At 43.6% G+C, this 12,901-nt stretch overlaps 1 protein-coding gene across 7 annotated transcripts in view; it reads right to left on the minus strand.

Annotated features, from left to right (window-relative positions):
• tbc1d5 (TBC1 domain family, member 5) overlaps positions 1–12,901 on the minus strand; it is a 495,410-nt gene that overhangs the window by 238,920 nt on the left and 243,589 nt on the right. For all 7 annotated transcript variants that reach the window (XM_068006107.1, XM_068006096.1, XM_068006070.1 and 4 more), the window contains exons 5-8: positions 11,302–11,410; positions 6,390–6,479; positions 6,228–6,302; positions 4,558–4,625 (exon numbers count right to left, since the gene is read on the minus strand). In XM_068006107.1, the coding sequence (XP_067862208.1) occupies positions 4,558–4,625; positions 6,228–6,302; positions 6,390–6,479; positions 11,302–11,410 (342 nt within the window). The remainder of the gene's footprint in view (positions 1–4,557; positions 4,626–6,227; positions 6,303–6,389; positions 6,480–11,301; positions 11,411–12,901) is intronic.

A 12,901-nucleotide genomic window follows, 5' to 3' on the forward strand; every position in this document is an offset into this window, starting at 1 on the left:
TCCCTATGAGGACCCACCACTGATGCCACCCAGTGTGTCACTGCAGAGTGGGTGTAGATGTATTTGCAGGGCTCATCTGCGCAGACGACTGAGAGACACCGGGGATGTCCCCGGTTGCAGCCTGGAAGGCTGTGGAGGTGCCCTCACGGGCACCGAAACACAGGGGGCGTCGGCCCAAAGCATCTACCAGGTCAGGGCATGAACAGGAGCAACCTGCCACCACCTCTGCTGGAGCCACAGGGGTAGCACCACGTAGGGGTACCAGGAAACGAGAACCCAAAGTTCCGTGAGCACGCAGGGATTGCACCAGGGTGTTTGTCTATTTGTTTTCTGTCTATTTCCAGACTTTGAATGGCAACACAAAATAAAGTTACTTTTTCTCACCAATGCTGCCACCTCTTGTCCATAATTCGGCGGCTTGTGCAATATGTCCCTTCCGTGCGCCTCATCATCACGTCGACCACCCCGTCCCACCCATTGGGCATAATACAGTGGGTGCAGGTGTACAGGCACCACTCTTCTGTGGAGGGAGTCTGTATGGACCCTCGTCTGCGCGTGTTATGACATGTGAACGCATCACACAGTGTGATGTTAGGAGAACCGTTGGCATATGAGTGCCTCCCTGGCCTGACGAGCACGCAGGTGAGCCGGTGTTCGGCCCATGGGTCGTTCCACCTCCTCTCGCTCGTACTCCTCCCCCTCCTCCTCCTCCTCATTGTCGTCCTCAATGTGGGTGGCGGGTGTGCATGGGGCCTCCTCCAGCGGCACCCCTCTCTGTTGTGCCATGTTGTGCAGGGCACAGCAGACAACTATAATTCATCCCACTCTGAGTGGCGTGTATTGGAGCGCTCCCCCGGAACGATCAAGGCACCTGAAGCGCATCTTGAGCAGCCCTATAGCCTGCTCAATTGTAGACCTGGTAGCAATGTGGCTGTCATTATATCGACTATGCGGCTCGGTAATGGGGTTCCTCAGAGGTGTCATAAGCCACGTGTGTAGGGGATATCCCTTGTCGCCGAGGAGCCAGCCGTTGCCAGTGTTGGGTGCGTGGAAGAGGGGCGGGACGGTGTACTCCCTGAGGACGAAGGCATCGTGGCAGCTGCCAGGGTATCTGGCGCACACGTGTAGGAATCTCTGGCGGTGGTCACAAATGCGCTGGGCGTTCATGGAGTGATACCCTTTCCTGTTGATGAACAGCCCTGGCTCATGTGGAAGTGCCCGTATTGCTATGTGGGTGCAATCGATTACACCCTGCACCCGTGGGAAGCCAGCCACATCATGGAATCCCACCGCCCTCTCCATCTGGCTGTGCTCATCCATGGCGAAGTTGATGTGGGTCGAGGCCCTGCGGAACAGCCCATCGGTGACCTGCCTTATGCACTTGTGTGCAGACGACGGAGACACCCCGGTGATGTCCCCTGTGGCACCCTGGAAGGATCCGGAGGCGAAGAAGTTGAGGGCAGTGGTGACTTTGACAGCGATGGGTAAGAAGATGCTGCTTGGTCCATCCGGGAGCAGCTCGTCATTAAGGAGGCTGCGGATGTCGGCAACTACCTGGCGGGTGACTCTGAGCCTCCGTATGCACTGCTGCTCAGAGAGGTCCATGCAGCTGAGCCTCGGTCTGTAGACCCTCTGCGGAGGGTAGTGCCTCCTGCGACGCAGCTCTCTCTGCGGTTGCCCTCCCTCCTGCTGTGCAGGTGGGTGTGCCGCAGCAACGTGTTGGGGGGCTCCACATCGATGAGGCGGACGGCATGGACTGCGAGGCTGCTGGGGCTGGTGATGCTGTTCGTCCTCCGAGGATGTCGAAGCGGCCCCCATCTGGCAGGTGTTGGTCTGAGGGGTTGTGCACGGTAGGTAGGTGTTTCCCCGCACTGGGGCTGCGGTTCCATGTCGGGGTTCCCTCTGGCTTGGAGGGGGGTGGTGGAGGGCAGGCGTTGCCCTATGTGACGGAGTGACCTCCTGCGTGGGTCTCCCCTCCCCCCCCCCCCCCCCCCCGTGGAGTGCACCTTGGCAGCTGCCACAGGCTGCTGGCTGCAACACGTCCGGTTGGAGTGAGACTGTTTCCCCCAGTGTGTGAAACAGTCTAGGTTGAAGGTAAAATCCCACACTTCCTATTAAGACAGCTGAATCAGGTCATTTAATGACCTCAACAAGCAAAGTAAATACACTCAAGTGGCATCCCGCTGGCTTTAATTGCCTGCGGGATTCCAACCAGCGGGGCCTGCACACGCAGCCCCGCACGTCAGCGTGGAACCCGGAAGTGGGCGGGATCGAGGCGCGATCCGGTGACGCACCTGGATATCGCGATTTTCGACCCCCCCCCCCCCCCGCCGGGAACGCACCCGGAACCCGCTGGTAAAATCGAGCCCCAGGTTTGGGCTGACAAGTGGCAGGTAACAGTCGTGCCACAAAAGTGCCAGCTAATGACTATTACCAAAAGAAAAGGATCAACCTTCAATGGCACCGCCAATGCTAAGTCCCCCACCATCAGCATCCAGGTGATCACCATTGACCAGAAGCTTAACGGGACATCCATATCAACATTTGGGCTTCAAGAGCAAGGCTGGGTATTCTGAGACCAGTAGCTCACATCCTGACCCCCCAAAGCCTCTCCACCATCTACAAGTCTCACATCATAAGTTTGATGGAATACTAACCACTCGTCTGGATGGGTGCAACTGGTTGACAACACAGTCTTGCTTGACTGGCAAACTTGTCACTCAATATCCAACCCCTCCACCATCGGTATGCTGTGGCTGCAGTAAGATTATCTACAGGATGCACTGCAACAAGTCACCAATGCTACATCAGCAGCATCTCCCCACCCACCACCCCCGCCATGATCTTTACCAATGAGAAGGGCAGAAACAGCAAGATTGTAGGAACACCATCACCAACAAGTCAAACACCATCCTTACATGGACACATATCATCGTTCTTTCATCAGCACTGCATCAAAATCCTAACATTTTCTCTCAGCTTAATACACTTTTTGAAGTTTATTGAACATGCAACAAAAGCTACAACAGGTATGTAATTAGTGCATTCATTTTTCTCTCCCTCACACATACATATGCACACAGCCTCTGTTTTTTTTAAAAAAGACACACAATATAAAAAAAGATTTGCATGTGTATAGTGCCTTTCATGACCTCAGGATGCACCAAGTGCTTCACAGCCAATGAAGTATTCTTGAAGTGTAGTCACTGTTGTGTCACAATGTAGGAAACTCAGCAGCCAATTTGCACATAGCAAGGTCCCACAATCAGAAATGTGATAATGACCAGATAATCTGTTTTTAAGTATTGGTTGAGGGATAAATATTGGCCAGGACACCAGGGAGAACTCCCATGTTCTTCTTCGAAATCGTGCCATGAGATCTTTTACGTTCAGCAGAGAGGGCAGCCTTGGTTTAATGTCTCACCCGAAAGATGGCAGCTCCGACAGTGCAGCACTCCCTCAGTACTAGATTTTGTGCTCAAGTTTCTGGTGTGGGACTTGAACCCACAACCTTCTGACTCAGAGGTGAGAGGGCTACCACTGAGCCACAGCTGACACAATAAAATATAAATTTTACCTCAATAAAGGTTTCTAAATTTTTCCTCTTTTAAAAAAACTATCAGTCCTTTACTTACCCACTGAGCTGGTCCAAATTATGTTTTTAAACTGAAATAAGACATGGTTTATGTTTGCGTTCATGAAAGAAAAATTTAATGCATTAAATGAAATTCACATTTTCAGAACTGTTATGCAATGAAAGTGATTATCTCATATTTAAGCTGCAAAACAGAATGAGAACACTGTACCTACTAATGACTGAGTAAATCCCAATGGTATTTTGCAGGCAAAAACAAAAACATAATTTGGATTAGGTGGAATGGTCCAGTAGTTCAAGTGTTTTAGCAATTGACTCCCAACCACGAGGTTTTGAGTTCTGAGTTGCCGATTTCATATTGCTTGAACTTGCTTTCATTAGTTGATTGAGTGCAATTGTTCTCAAAAAAGTCATTTATGGAGTGCTAGAAGCAACTGAAGGATTTTCTCTCACTCAAATAAAATTGGACACTAGTTCATCCTACTTAAATCAGCCTCCTGCTGGTCAACCAAAAAGCAATATTGATTGTGGTCCGACAGCACTACTGCACCCAAGATTATCCTTCTTATGTGGTTGGAAGGGATAGGCAGCATAATCAGTAAGAGGGACAAAAACAGAAGAAAATTACAAAAACATATTTATGACAGGACTATCAAGCACTATAGGCCCATCACAGAGGAGGTCATATAAAGCCTGACAATAAAATCTTCATAAATTTGACAATGAAGTAACATCCATATGATTTAGCATCTGTAAAGTATATACTTTTTTATTAGAAAGAAATGCTGAATAAAGCCTGGGAATTCTTGGTGTAAAATATGATGGGTGGCAGTTAATTACGCAAATACGTAATCTCACAAAAATAAATAGGATGGCCATCAATTTGCTGAAAGCTAGTATTCTAAATACTAACACCGTGTTTGCATTTTAAGATTCAATTACAAATTTAATTTTGCACATACGTTCTAGTCACATCTTGTTGAATCATTGCCCGCAGTTCTTTATCCTGAAAAAACTTGTTCCAAAGACTCTATATAAAAAGACAATATCAAAAATAAATCTTCAAACAGAAAACCTACAACAAATGCATTAACAGGTAACATAGTTACATGATACAGCTGCTCTTTTGTTCACATCCTTAGGATTATGTACCTTTCTGCAATTTTGAATCTCATGATACAACCATGGATTTTTCTAAGCAAAGGTAACATGTCATTATATTGTACAGAGATACAAGATGCGTTCTGCTAAAATATTACTCAAACATGTGCAAACAACGAATATAGCGTTGAATGGCTTTTCTTTTAAAAAAAAGTCTGACAAATCTATATCAATGCAGGAAAAATGTGAATAGTTACTGTTTTACTTCAAGAAAAAATGTTGTGCAGAAGATGATAAAAGGCTTTAAAATTCATTTTACACAATTGAACCTTTTAAATTTTTATTCAAAGATTTTGATCATTCTACATTAGCTGTTAAATACCATGCAGAAAAATGCAACCAAAAATAAAGCACAGAATAATAGATGGTTTGTGCTAAATTAAAAAGGGAGCATACATTCTACAGTAAAATGAGCTGTAGCTGTGCAAGAAGTGACAAAGAGTGGATCTAAATGGTGCAGTAAGGTTTAAAATGTGGAAAATAACCTTCACGCATAGCAAAAATTTTGCAGTGGGTGAGGATTCGCTACAAATGGATTTGCTTGGTCAAAGAGGTAGGTTTTAAGGAGCGACTTAAAGGAGGAGGAAGAGGTAGAGAGATGGAGAGGTTTAGGGAGGAAATCCCGGAGGTTAGGGCCAAGGCAGCTGAAGGCACAGTTGCCAATGGTGGAGTGGTGAAAATCGGAGATGCGCAAGAGGCCAGAATTGGAGGAGCGCAGAGATCTTGGCGGGGGGGTGGGGAGGGGGGGGGGAGAAGGGGTTTGTAGGGCTGGAGGAGGTTATAGAAATAAGGAGGGGCGAGGCCATGGAGGGACTTGAACACAAGGATGAGAATTTTAAAATCGAGGCATCACCGGACAGGGAGCCAATGTAGGCCAGCGAGCACATGGGTGAACAGGACTTGGTGCGAGCCAGGACATGGGCAGCAGACTTTTGGATGAGCTCAAGTTTACAGAGGGTGGAAGGTGGGAGGCTGGCCAGGAGAGCATTGGAATAGTCAAGGTAACAAAAGCATGGATGAGGGTTTCAACAGTAGCTGAGGCAGGGGTGGAGACAGGCGATGTTACGGAAGTGGAAGTGGCCAGTCTTGGTGATGGAGAGGATATGGGGTTGGAAGCTCAGCTCAGGGTCAAATAGGAAGCCGAGGTTGCGAACAGTCCAGTTCAGCCTCAGACAGTGGCCAGAGAAGGGGATGGAGTCGGTGGCTAGTTAGTATACTGCAAACTTTTAAAACTCAACAATGAATGGTATCTGAAATTCAAAATAAGCAGTAGGCTTCATAACACATTTTTATATTGCAACATGCAAAGTACAGGTGATTTCACACAAAAAACATTGTGGAGTGCTGGATTGATGTATTAACCGAAAGCTGCATTTTATTTGCTTTTGCTAAATAGCTAAAGTTATTATGGGCCAACCAGCAATCTTCAAGAAATTAAAATCTTCAAAAAAAATAATCTGATCATACTCACCCCCTCATCCTGTGAAAGTGGGTTGTTGACAACTAGATCTTGCTGTCCAGCAGCTTTCCGAGGATTTGTGATATGCTATGGTTAGACAAAATTGCCGTTGGTATTTCAATTTAAAAAAAAATTAAACACACAGTTTAAAAAAAAATTACAAAAATCACTTACAGTTTCTTTTATCTGCTCATAGTGAGATCTTAATTCTGCTATCTTATTAAGCCACTGCTTTTTGTCCTCAGGCAGAACATCCAAGAACAGCTGCAAGGACACAAATCTCACCAGTTAGTACAAAACAAACAGAAAATACATCAATGCTTTCCAGTGGGATACAAAACTTATCCATAGGGGAAGAAAAACATCACTCATGGGTTATGATAAATCTAACACAACACTGAAATAAACTTTCTATCCCACTGAAACCAAAGATGTATTATGTTTATTCAACACAAAGAATATATATACAGCAAGCAATACAGTTTGATTAGCCCTTTTGAACACAGTTAAGCAGACACCAAATATTATAGATGTCTACAAAGAGGCAATAAGCCCATTAGCAATAAGAATTCGTTACATCAACCAGAAACAAAAACGTATGACACAGACATAGGGATTAGCCAGTTTGAGTGCATAATTTAATCACATTTGAAAAATACCGTTTTTATCAGGGCTTTTATTATTAATAAATTCACTCAAAAATGTATTTTGCCAAGTTGTGGTTCTGCATACATCTCTACTCATTTATCAGCGCATGTAAATTTGAATTAATTGCATTCTTTTACCTACTTTTCATACAGGCATGAAAAGTGCCACGTAAGGCTAGGAGAATAAAGGGTACAAATTCCGGCGGTACCAGAATTGGTGCAATAGGGGAAACGACCCAGCACACCACTCAGAATCTTGGAATGGCTGTGCTGACAGGAGAGACATATGTTCGTGGGGCAAATAATTCCGGCAGGTTTTTTAATCATCTTCAACGGTCCCATGCTGCCAGGTCCAGAATCCAATGTCAATCCAGAATCCAAATGATCAGTGGGAAATGTTTAAAGCAACATTTAACGTGATACAGAATCGGTTTATACCCGAGGGGCAAGAACTCTACTTGCCAAAAAAAACAGCCTTGGACAACTAAAGAGGTAAGGGACAGTATAAGACATAAGGAAAGGGCATACAAAAAGGCAAAAAATGGCACAGATCCTGGCGAATGGGAAAGATACAAAGATCAACAAAGGGTCACAAAACAGATAGTAAGAGCTACAAAAAGAGAGTATGAAAAGAAACTTGCAAGGGATATCAAAACCAATACAAAGAACTTTTATAGTTACATTAGGAAAAAGAGGGTGGTCAGGAGCAGTGTTGGCCCCTTAAAAACTGAAAGTGGGGATATTGTCATTGACAATGGGGAAATGGCAGATATGTTGAACAATTACTTTGCGTCAGTATTTACAGCAGAAAAAGAGGATAGCATGCCGGAAATCCCAAGAAAACTAATATTGAATCGGGGACAGGGACTCGATAAAATTAACATAAGTAAAGCAACAGTAATGAAGAAAATAATAGCACTAAAGAGTGACAAATCCCCAGGACCAGATGGTTTCCATCCCAGGGTTTTAAAGGAAGTAGGTAAGCACATTGCAGATACCCTAACTATAATCTTTCAAAGTTCTCTAGATTCAGGAACTGTCCCTCTGGATTGGAAAATTGCACATGTCACTCTGCTTTTTAAGAAAGGAGAGAGGGGGAAACCAGGGAATTATAGACCAGTTAGCCTAACATTTGTTGTGGGGAAAATGCTGGAGTCTATAATTAAGGATAGGGTGACTGAACACCTCGAGAATTTTCAGTTAATTAGAGAGAGCCAGCATGGATTTGTGAAAGGTAGGTCGTGCCTGACAAACCTGATTGAATTTTTTGAAGAGGTGACTAAAGCAGTGGACAGGGGAATGTCAATGGATGTTATTTATATGGACTTCCAGAAGGCATTTGATAAGGTCCCAAATAAGAGACTGTTAGCTAAGATAGAAGCCCACGGAATTGAGGGAAAAGTATGGACTTGGTTGGGAAGTTGGCTGAGCGAAAGGCAACAGAGAGTAGGGATAATGGGTAGGTACTCACATTGGCAGGATGTGACTAGTGGAGTCCCGCAGGGATCTGCCTTGGGGCCTCAATTATTCACAATATTTATTAACGACGTGGATGAAGGCATAGAAAGTCTCATATCTAAGTTTGCCGATGACACAAAGATTGGTGGCATTGTAAGCAGTGTAGATGAAAACATAAAATTACAAAGCGATATTGATAGATTAGGTGAATGGGCAAAACTGCCCCAAATGGAATTCAATGTAGACAAATGTGAGGTCATCCACTTTGGATCAAAAAAGGATAGAACAGGGTACTTTCTAAATGGTAAAAAGTTAAAAACAGTGGATGTCCAAAGGGACCTAGGGGTTCAGGTACATAGATCATTGAAGTGTCATGAACAGGTGCAGAAAATAATCAATAAAGCTTAATGGAATGCTGGCCTTTATATCTAGAGGATTGGAGTACAAGGGGGCAGAAGTTATGCTGCAGCTATACAAAACCCTGGTTAGACCGCACCTGGAGTACTGTGAGCTGTTCTGGGCACCGCACCTTCGGAAGGACATATTGGCCTTGGAGGGAGTGCAGTGTAGGTTTACTAGAATGATACCCGGACTTCAAGGGCTAAGTTACGAGGAGAGATTACACAAATTGGGGTTGTATTCTGTGGAGTTTCGAAGGTTAAGGGGTGATCTGATCGAAGTTTATAAGATATTAAGGGGAACGGATAGGGTGGATAGAGAGAAACTATTTCCGTTGGTTGGGGATTCTAGGAGTAGGAGGCACAGTCTAAAAATTAGAGCCAGACCTTTCAGGAGCAAGATTAGAAAATATTTCTACACACAAAGGGTGGTAGAAGTTTGGAACTCTCTTCCTCAAACGGCAATTGATACTAGCTCAATTGCTAAATTTAAATCTGAGATAGATAGCTTTTTGGCAACCAAAGGTATTAAGGGACATGGGCCAAAGGCGGGTATATGGAGTTAGATCACAGATCAGCCATGATTTTATCAAATGGCGGAGCAGGCACGAGGGGCTGAATGGCCTATGTTCCTATAACTGATCCCTCCAGGACCTACTGCCATTTGCAATGGTCACCGTGTAGGCCCACATTTGGTCCTGAACAGAAACTATGCTTGTTCCCTGCAGATGCAAGCATCACCAGGCCCATTGGAGGTCTATCATGCCAAACTGCTGTCAGGACATTGTGGAGAGGCGGGGGGGGGGGGGAAGAGAGAGGGGAAGGGGAGTGGGGGGTGGGGGAAAAAGAGAGAGAGGGGAAGGGGAGTGGGGTGGGGAAAAGAGGCGCCTGCCTCCCTTGGCCAAAATTTGCTGTTTTGGTTTGTCAATTGTGCGGAAACCCAGTGTATCTGGGTTCCACCACAAATTACGGTGCCTTCATTAATCGTCCGCCCAAATTCTGCCCGAAGGAGAAGTGCAGTTCCTGGGTTTAGGTGTTTAAAACTGAAGTACTGGATTGTAGCCCAAGAGGTAGTTTATTCCCTAATACCACATGTAGGTGTGTAGCATGAAAAACAAAATATGGGATATTAGACAGCTAGCAGAATACAATCAAGCAGTTGAGAAGATGTCATAATAGCAAGGTTGAAGCTTGAGGAGTTACTGAATCCACAAAATCAAATTACTATCGACCAATTGATAATCTTCATGTGGTTCTTTTACAGTATATTTTAAATGCTTTTCACATCATGCAATTTGAAGGTAGAGATGATATGTGGGAGAGAAGATGATAATGGTATTGCATAGGAGCTGTAGGCAAATGGTACCACAACACTAACTCTATAGGTTACTTACAAGAGAAATGTACGTTATGCACAAAGTAATTTCTTACCAAGTGAAGTTTTATCTTCAAAGATCGGTTCACAACTGAATGAATATTTTAAATAAATAAATATTATACCCTGGGCAATTTTCTTGGCAGCAACTAGATTATCAGAGTTAACCAAGGTTAGTCATTCAGATTAGCAAATATTTTAGCCAAGGTTTTGTGTTAAAGATGTTGCAGTCCTCAAAATACTATCTGTTAATAATTTGATGTGATTCACCAAAATCATTTTCTAACCCCTTATAGTAGCAAGAGAATCAAAATCATTTATTCCGCTCCTGTATGCCAAAATAAATGTGATGACTGTTGCCACAGATTGTAAATGGGTGAACCTGAATATTATGAAGTGAAAAACCCAAATTTCCAAAGTCACATTTTGCAGTGTTTCTGTTATATAACAGGCCGAATTTATACATATTCAAGTCATAGTTCAAAAGAATATTTCTAGTTATTATAGATTAAGGGAAATGAAACCAAAACAATCATAGAATTGATACTAGTTGTATTGAAGTTATGGGGGGGGGGGGGGGGGAAAGAAAGGCAGGAGAAAGTTCATTGCTGAACAGTATGTACTCACTTTTGTTATATCACGATTACAAGAGCAAAGGGCCGCAAAACATCAATAGATTGATTGATAGAGCATTAACATTGCAAAAACGCTTCTGCAATGTGATCTGGTTCCCATTGTGCCACTTTGGCTAACTGGGCGGATCCAACAAAATGGACAGTTGCTTAAAAGTAGAGTTTGCCTCATTCTCCAAAGTCAGGAAAGCTCCATACAGGCCAGGATTGTGAAAATTACCTATCTTCATGGGTTGAAGGGCGAGGGTAAAATACAGATATAATGGCAAACCACCGGCAGCAATTTAACTTGCCGCTGGTAGCACTTTGCCCCCAGTGACAACATTGCCTCTAAAAGCAGGGTTACCTCTGAAAGCAATGCTATTGTATTAAAAAAATTACAAGATAGGATGCATTCACAGCAACAATATGTTGCACTTAAGCATAATGGGCTGTGACATGCTCCATCTGAAATATTCAATATGAACACGTACATGACAAAGTGTACAGATTTTTCCAAAGTCATTGCATTAGTTCTTGCACAATAATCAATAAAGTCTTCACATAAAAAAATTTAAAGGAGAAATAGTTAGTTACCTTCCAACAAACACTGCGGAATCTGCTGCTTCTCAGCTGCCCATTAATCCCCTTCAGTCTTATTCTTGCATAGTAATTACTGTGTCCAAACAGGTCTTCCCACTCCTTGCTAATAATTGAAAAGTGAAAAATATGCAAAATAAATCTTACTATAATTTTGCACTTCTAATTCAATACCCGTTCCAGTTCTGGCTGGATCCAACTCAGCATTCATTAACAAAGATCAGTGTTCATAGATATCCATTCTCATTGTGCAATTATGAATTAGGTAAGCACACAAAGGCAATGAAAAAATATTTGGACTTGAATGTAATTTTTTTTTATATATGGTGAGGTTTTTCTTAAACTAGTATTTTAAGAATTGAATATTTGTATCAGGGTAGGCATCTTGGTAATAGATTTCTTCTGTGCACTAAGTATAGAAAAATCACAAGCCAGTTATTTTAGAAACTTTTATTGATTTTGTTATACATAGCATACAAAGAAAGTCTTAACTTCATGTTTTGTAATACTGACGTGGCCACTAACTTATCCTGAGGCGTTAACAGTCTGAAAGGAGCGCTGCAAGAGCCTCATCATACAGCTATTTTATGCAGAACTGAACTACATTAACAACTTGCATTTATATAGCACCTTTCACACAGTAAATGTCCCAAAGCAATCCGCAAAGTAGAAATGGAGGGCAAGCAGTGATAGAAGAAATGAGAAAGAATTTTTGGCAGAAACCAAACAAAACGTCTTCAGTCTTGCCAATGTTAAGTTAGAGAATGTTCCAGCTTATCCATGACAATGTCAGACAAGCAATCTGATAGCAGTGTTGGCCTTGGAATTGAGGGTGATGGCAGGGTAGTAATGCTAAGCGTCACCAGTATACATTCGGAACCTATCCCCATTCCTATGGATAATGAAGCAGAGGAGCAACATGTAAACAAGTAAGAGGAGGAGGCCAAGGATGGGATACTCCCGAAAGTGGCCACGTGGGGATGGAAAGAAAAGCCATTGCTACAGATGTACTGGCCATATTGTAACAGGCAGGAGTGGAACCGAGCCAAGGACAGTCCCATGGAGGAGAGACAGTGGAGGAGAATTGGAGTGGTTGACTATATCGAATACCAGATGGGTTGAGGATGAGGAGGGACAGAGCACCACAGCAAAGTCACAGAGGATGTCAGTGATTCTGACCAGGCCTACCTCGGTGCACTGTGTAAAGGGTGGAAATGGGACTGTAAAGGGTGGAAATCGGACTGTAAAGAGTCAAAAGTAGAGCTGTGGGAGAGGCAATTACAGTGCTAGATGGTGATGATACATTCAAGAAGTATAGAGAGGAAAAGGAAATTAGAGTTGGGTATTAGGTGAAGAGCCATTTGGACTTTTTGAGGAAGGGAGTAAAAGAGATGATTTTGAACAGGAGGAGAACAATGACAATGAGCACTGGGGAAAGGAAAAGTATTTGCATGTTGTGTTGGATTGGGAGGGAGTTACCAAAACACAAGATGGATCTGATGGAAGAAGTAAAGCTGCGAAATGAGGAGAAGCTGCAAAATTAAATGGGGTCAGGTCTAGAGTGGAAAGGCAAGGACTGAGGAGGGTGAGGGAGTAG

This window comes from Heptranchias perlo, chromosome 2 (genome assembly GCF_035084215.1).
Source record: "Heptranchias perlo isolate sHepPer1 chromosome 2, sHepPer1.hap1, whole genome shotgun sequence".
NCBI lineage: Eukaryota > Metazoa > Chordata > Chondrichthyes > Hexanchiformes > Hexanchidae > Heptranchias > Heptranchias perlo.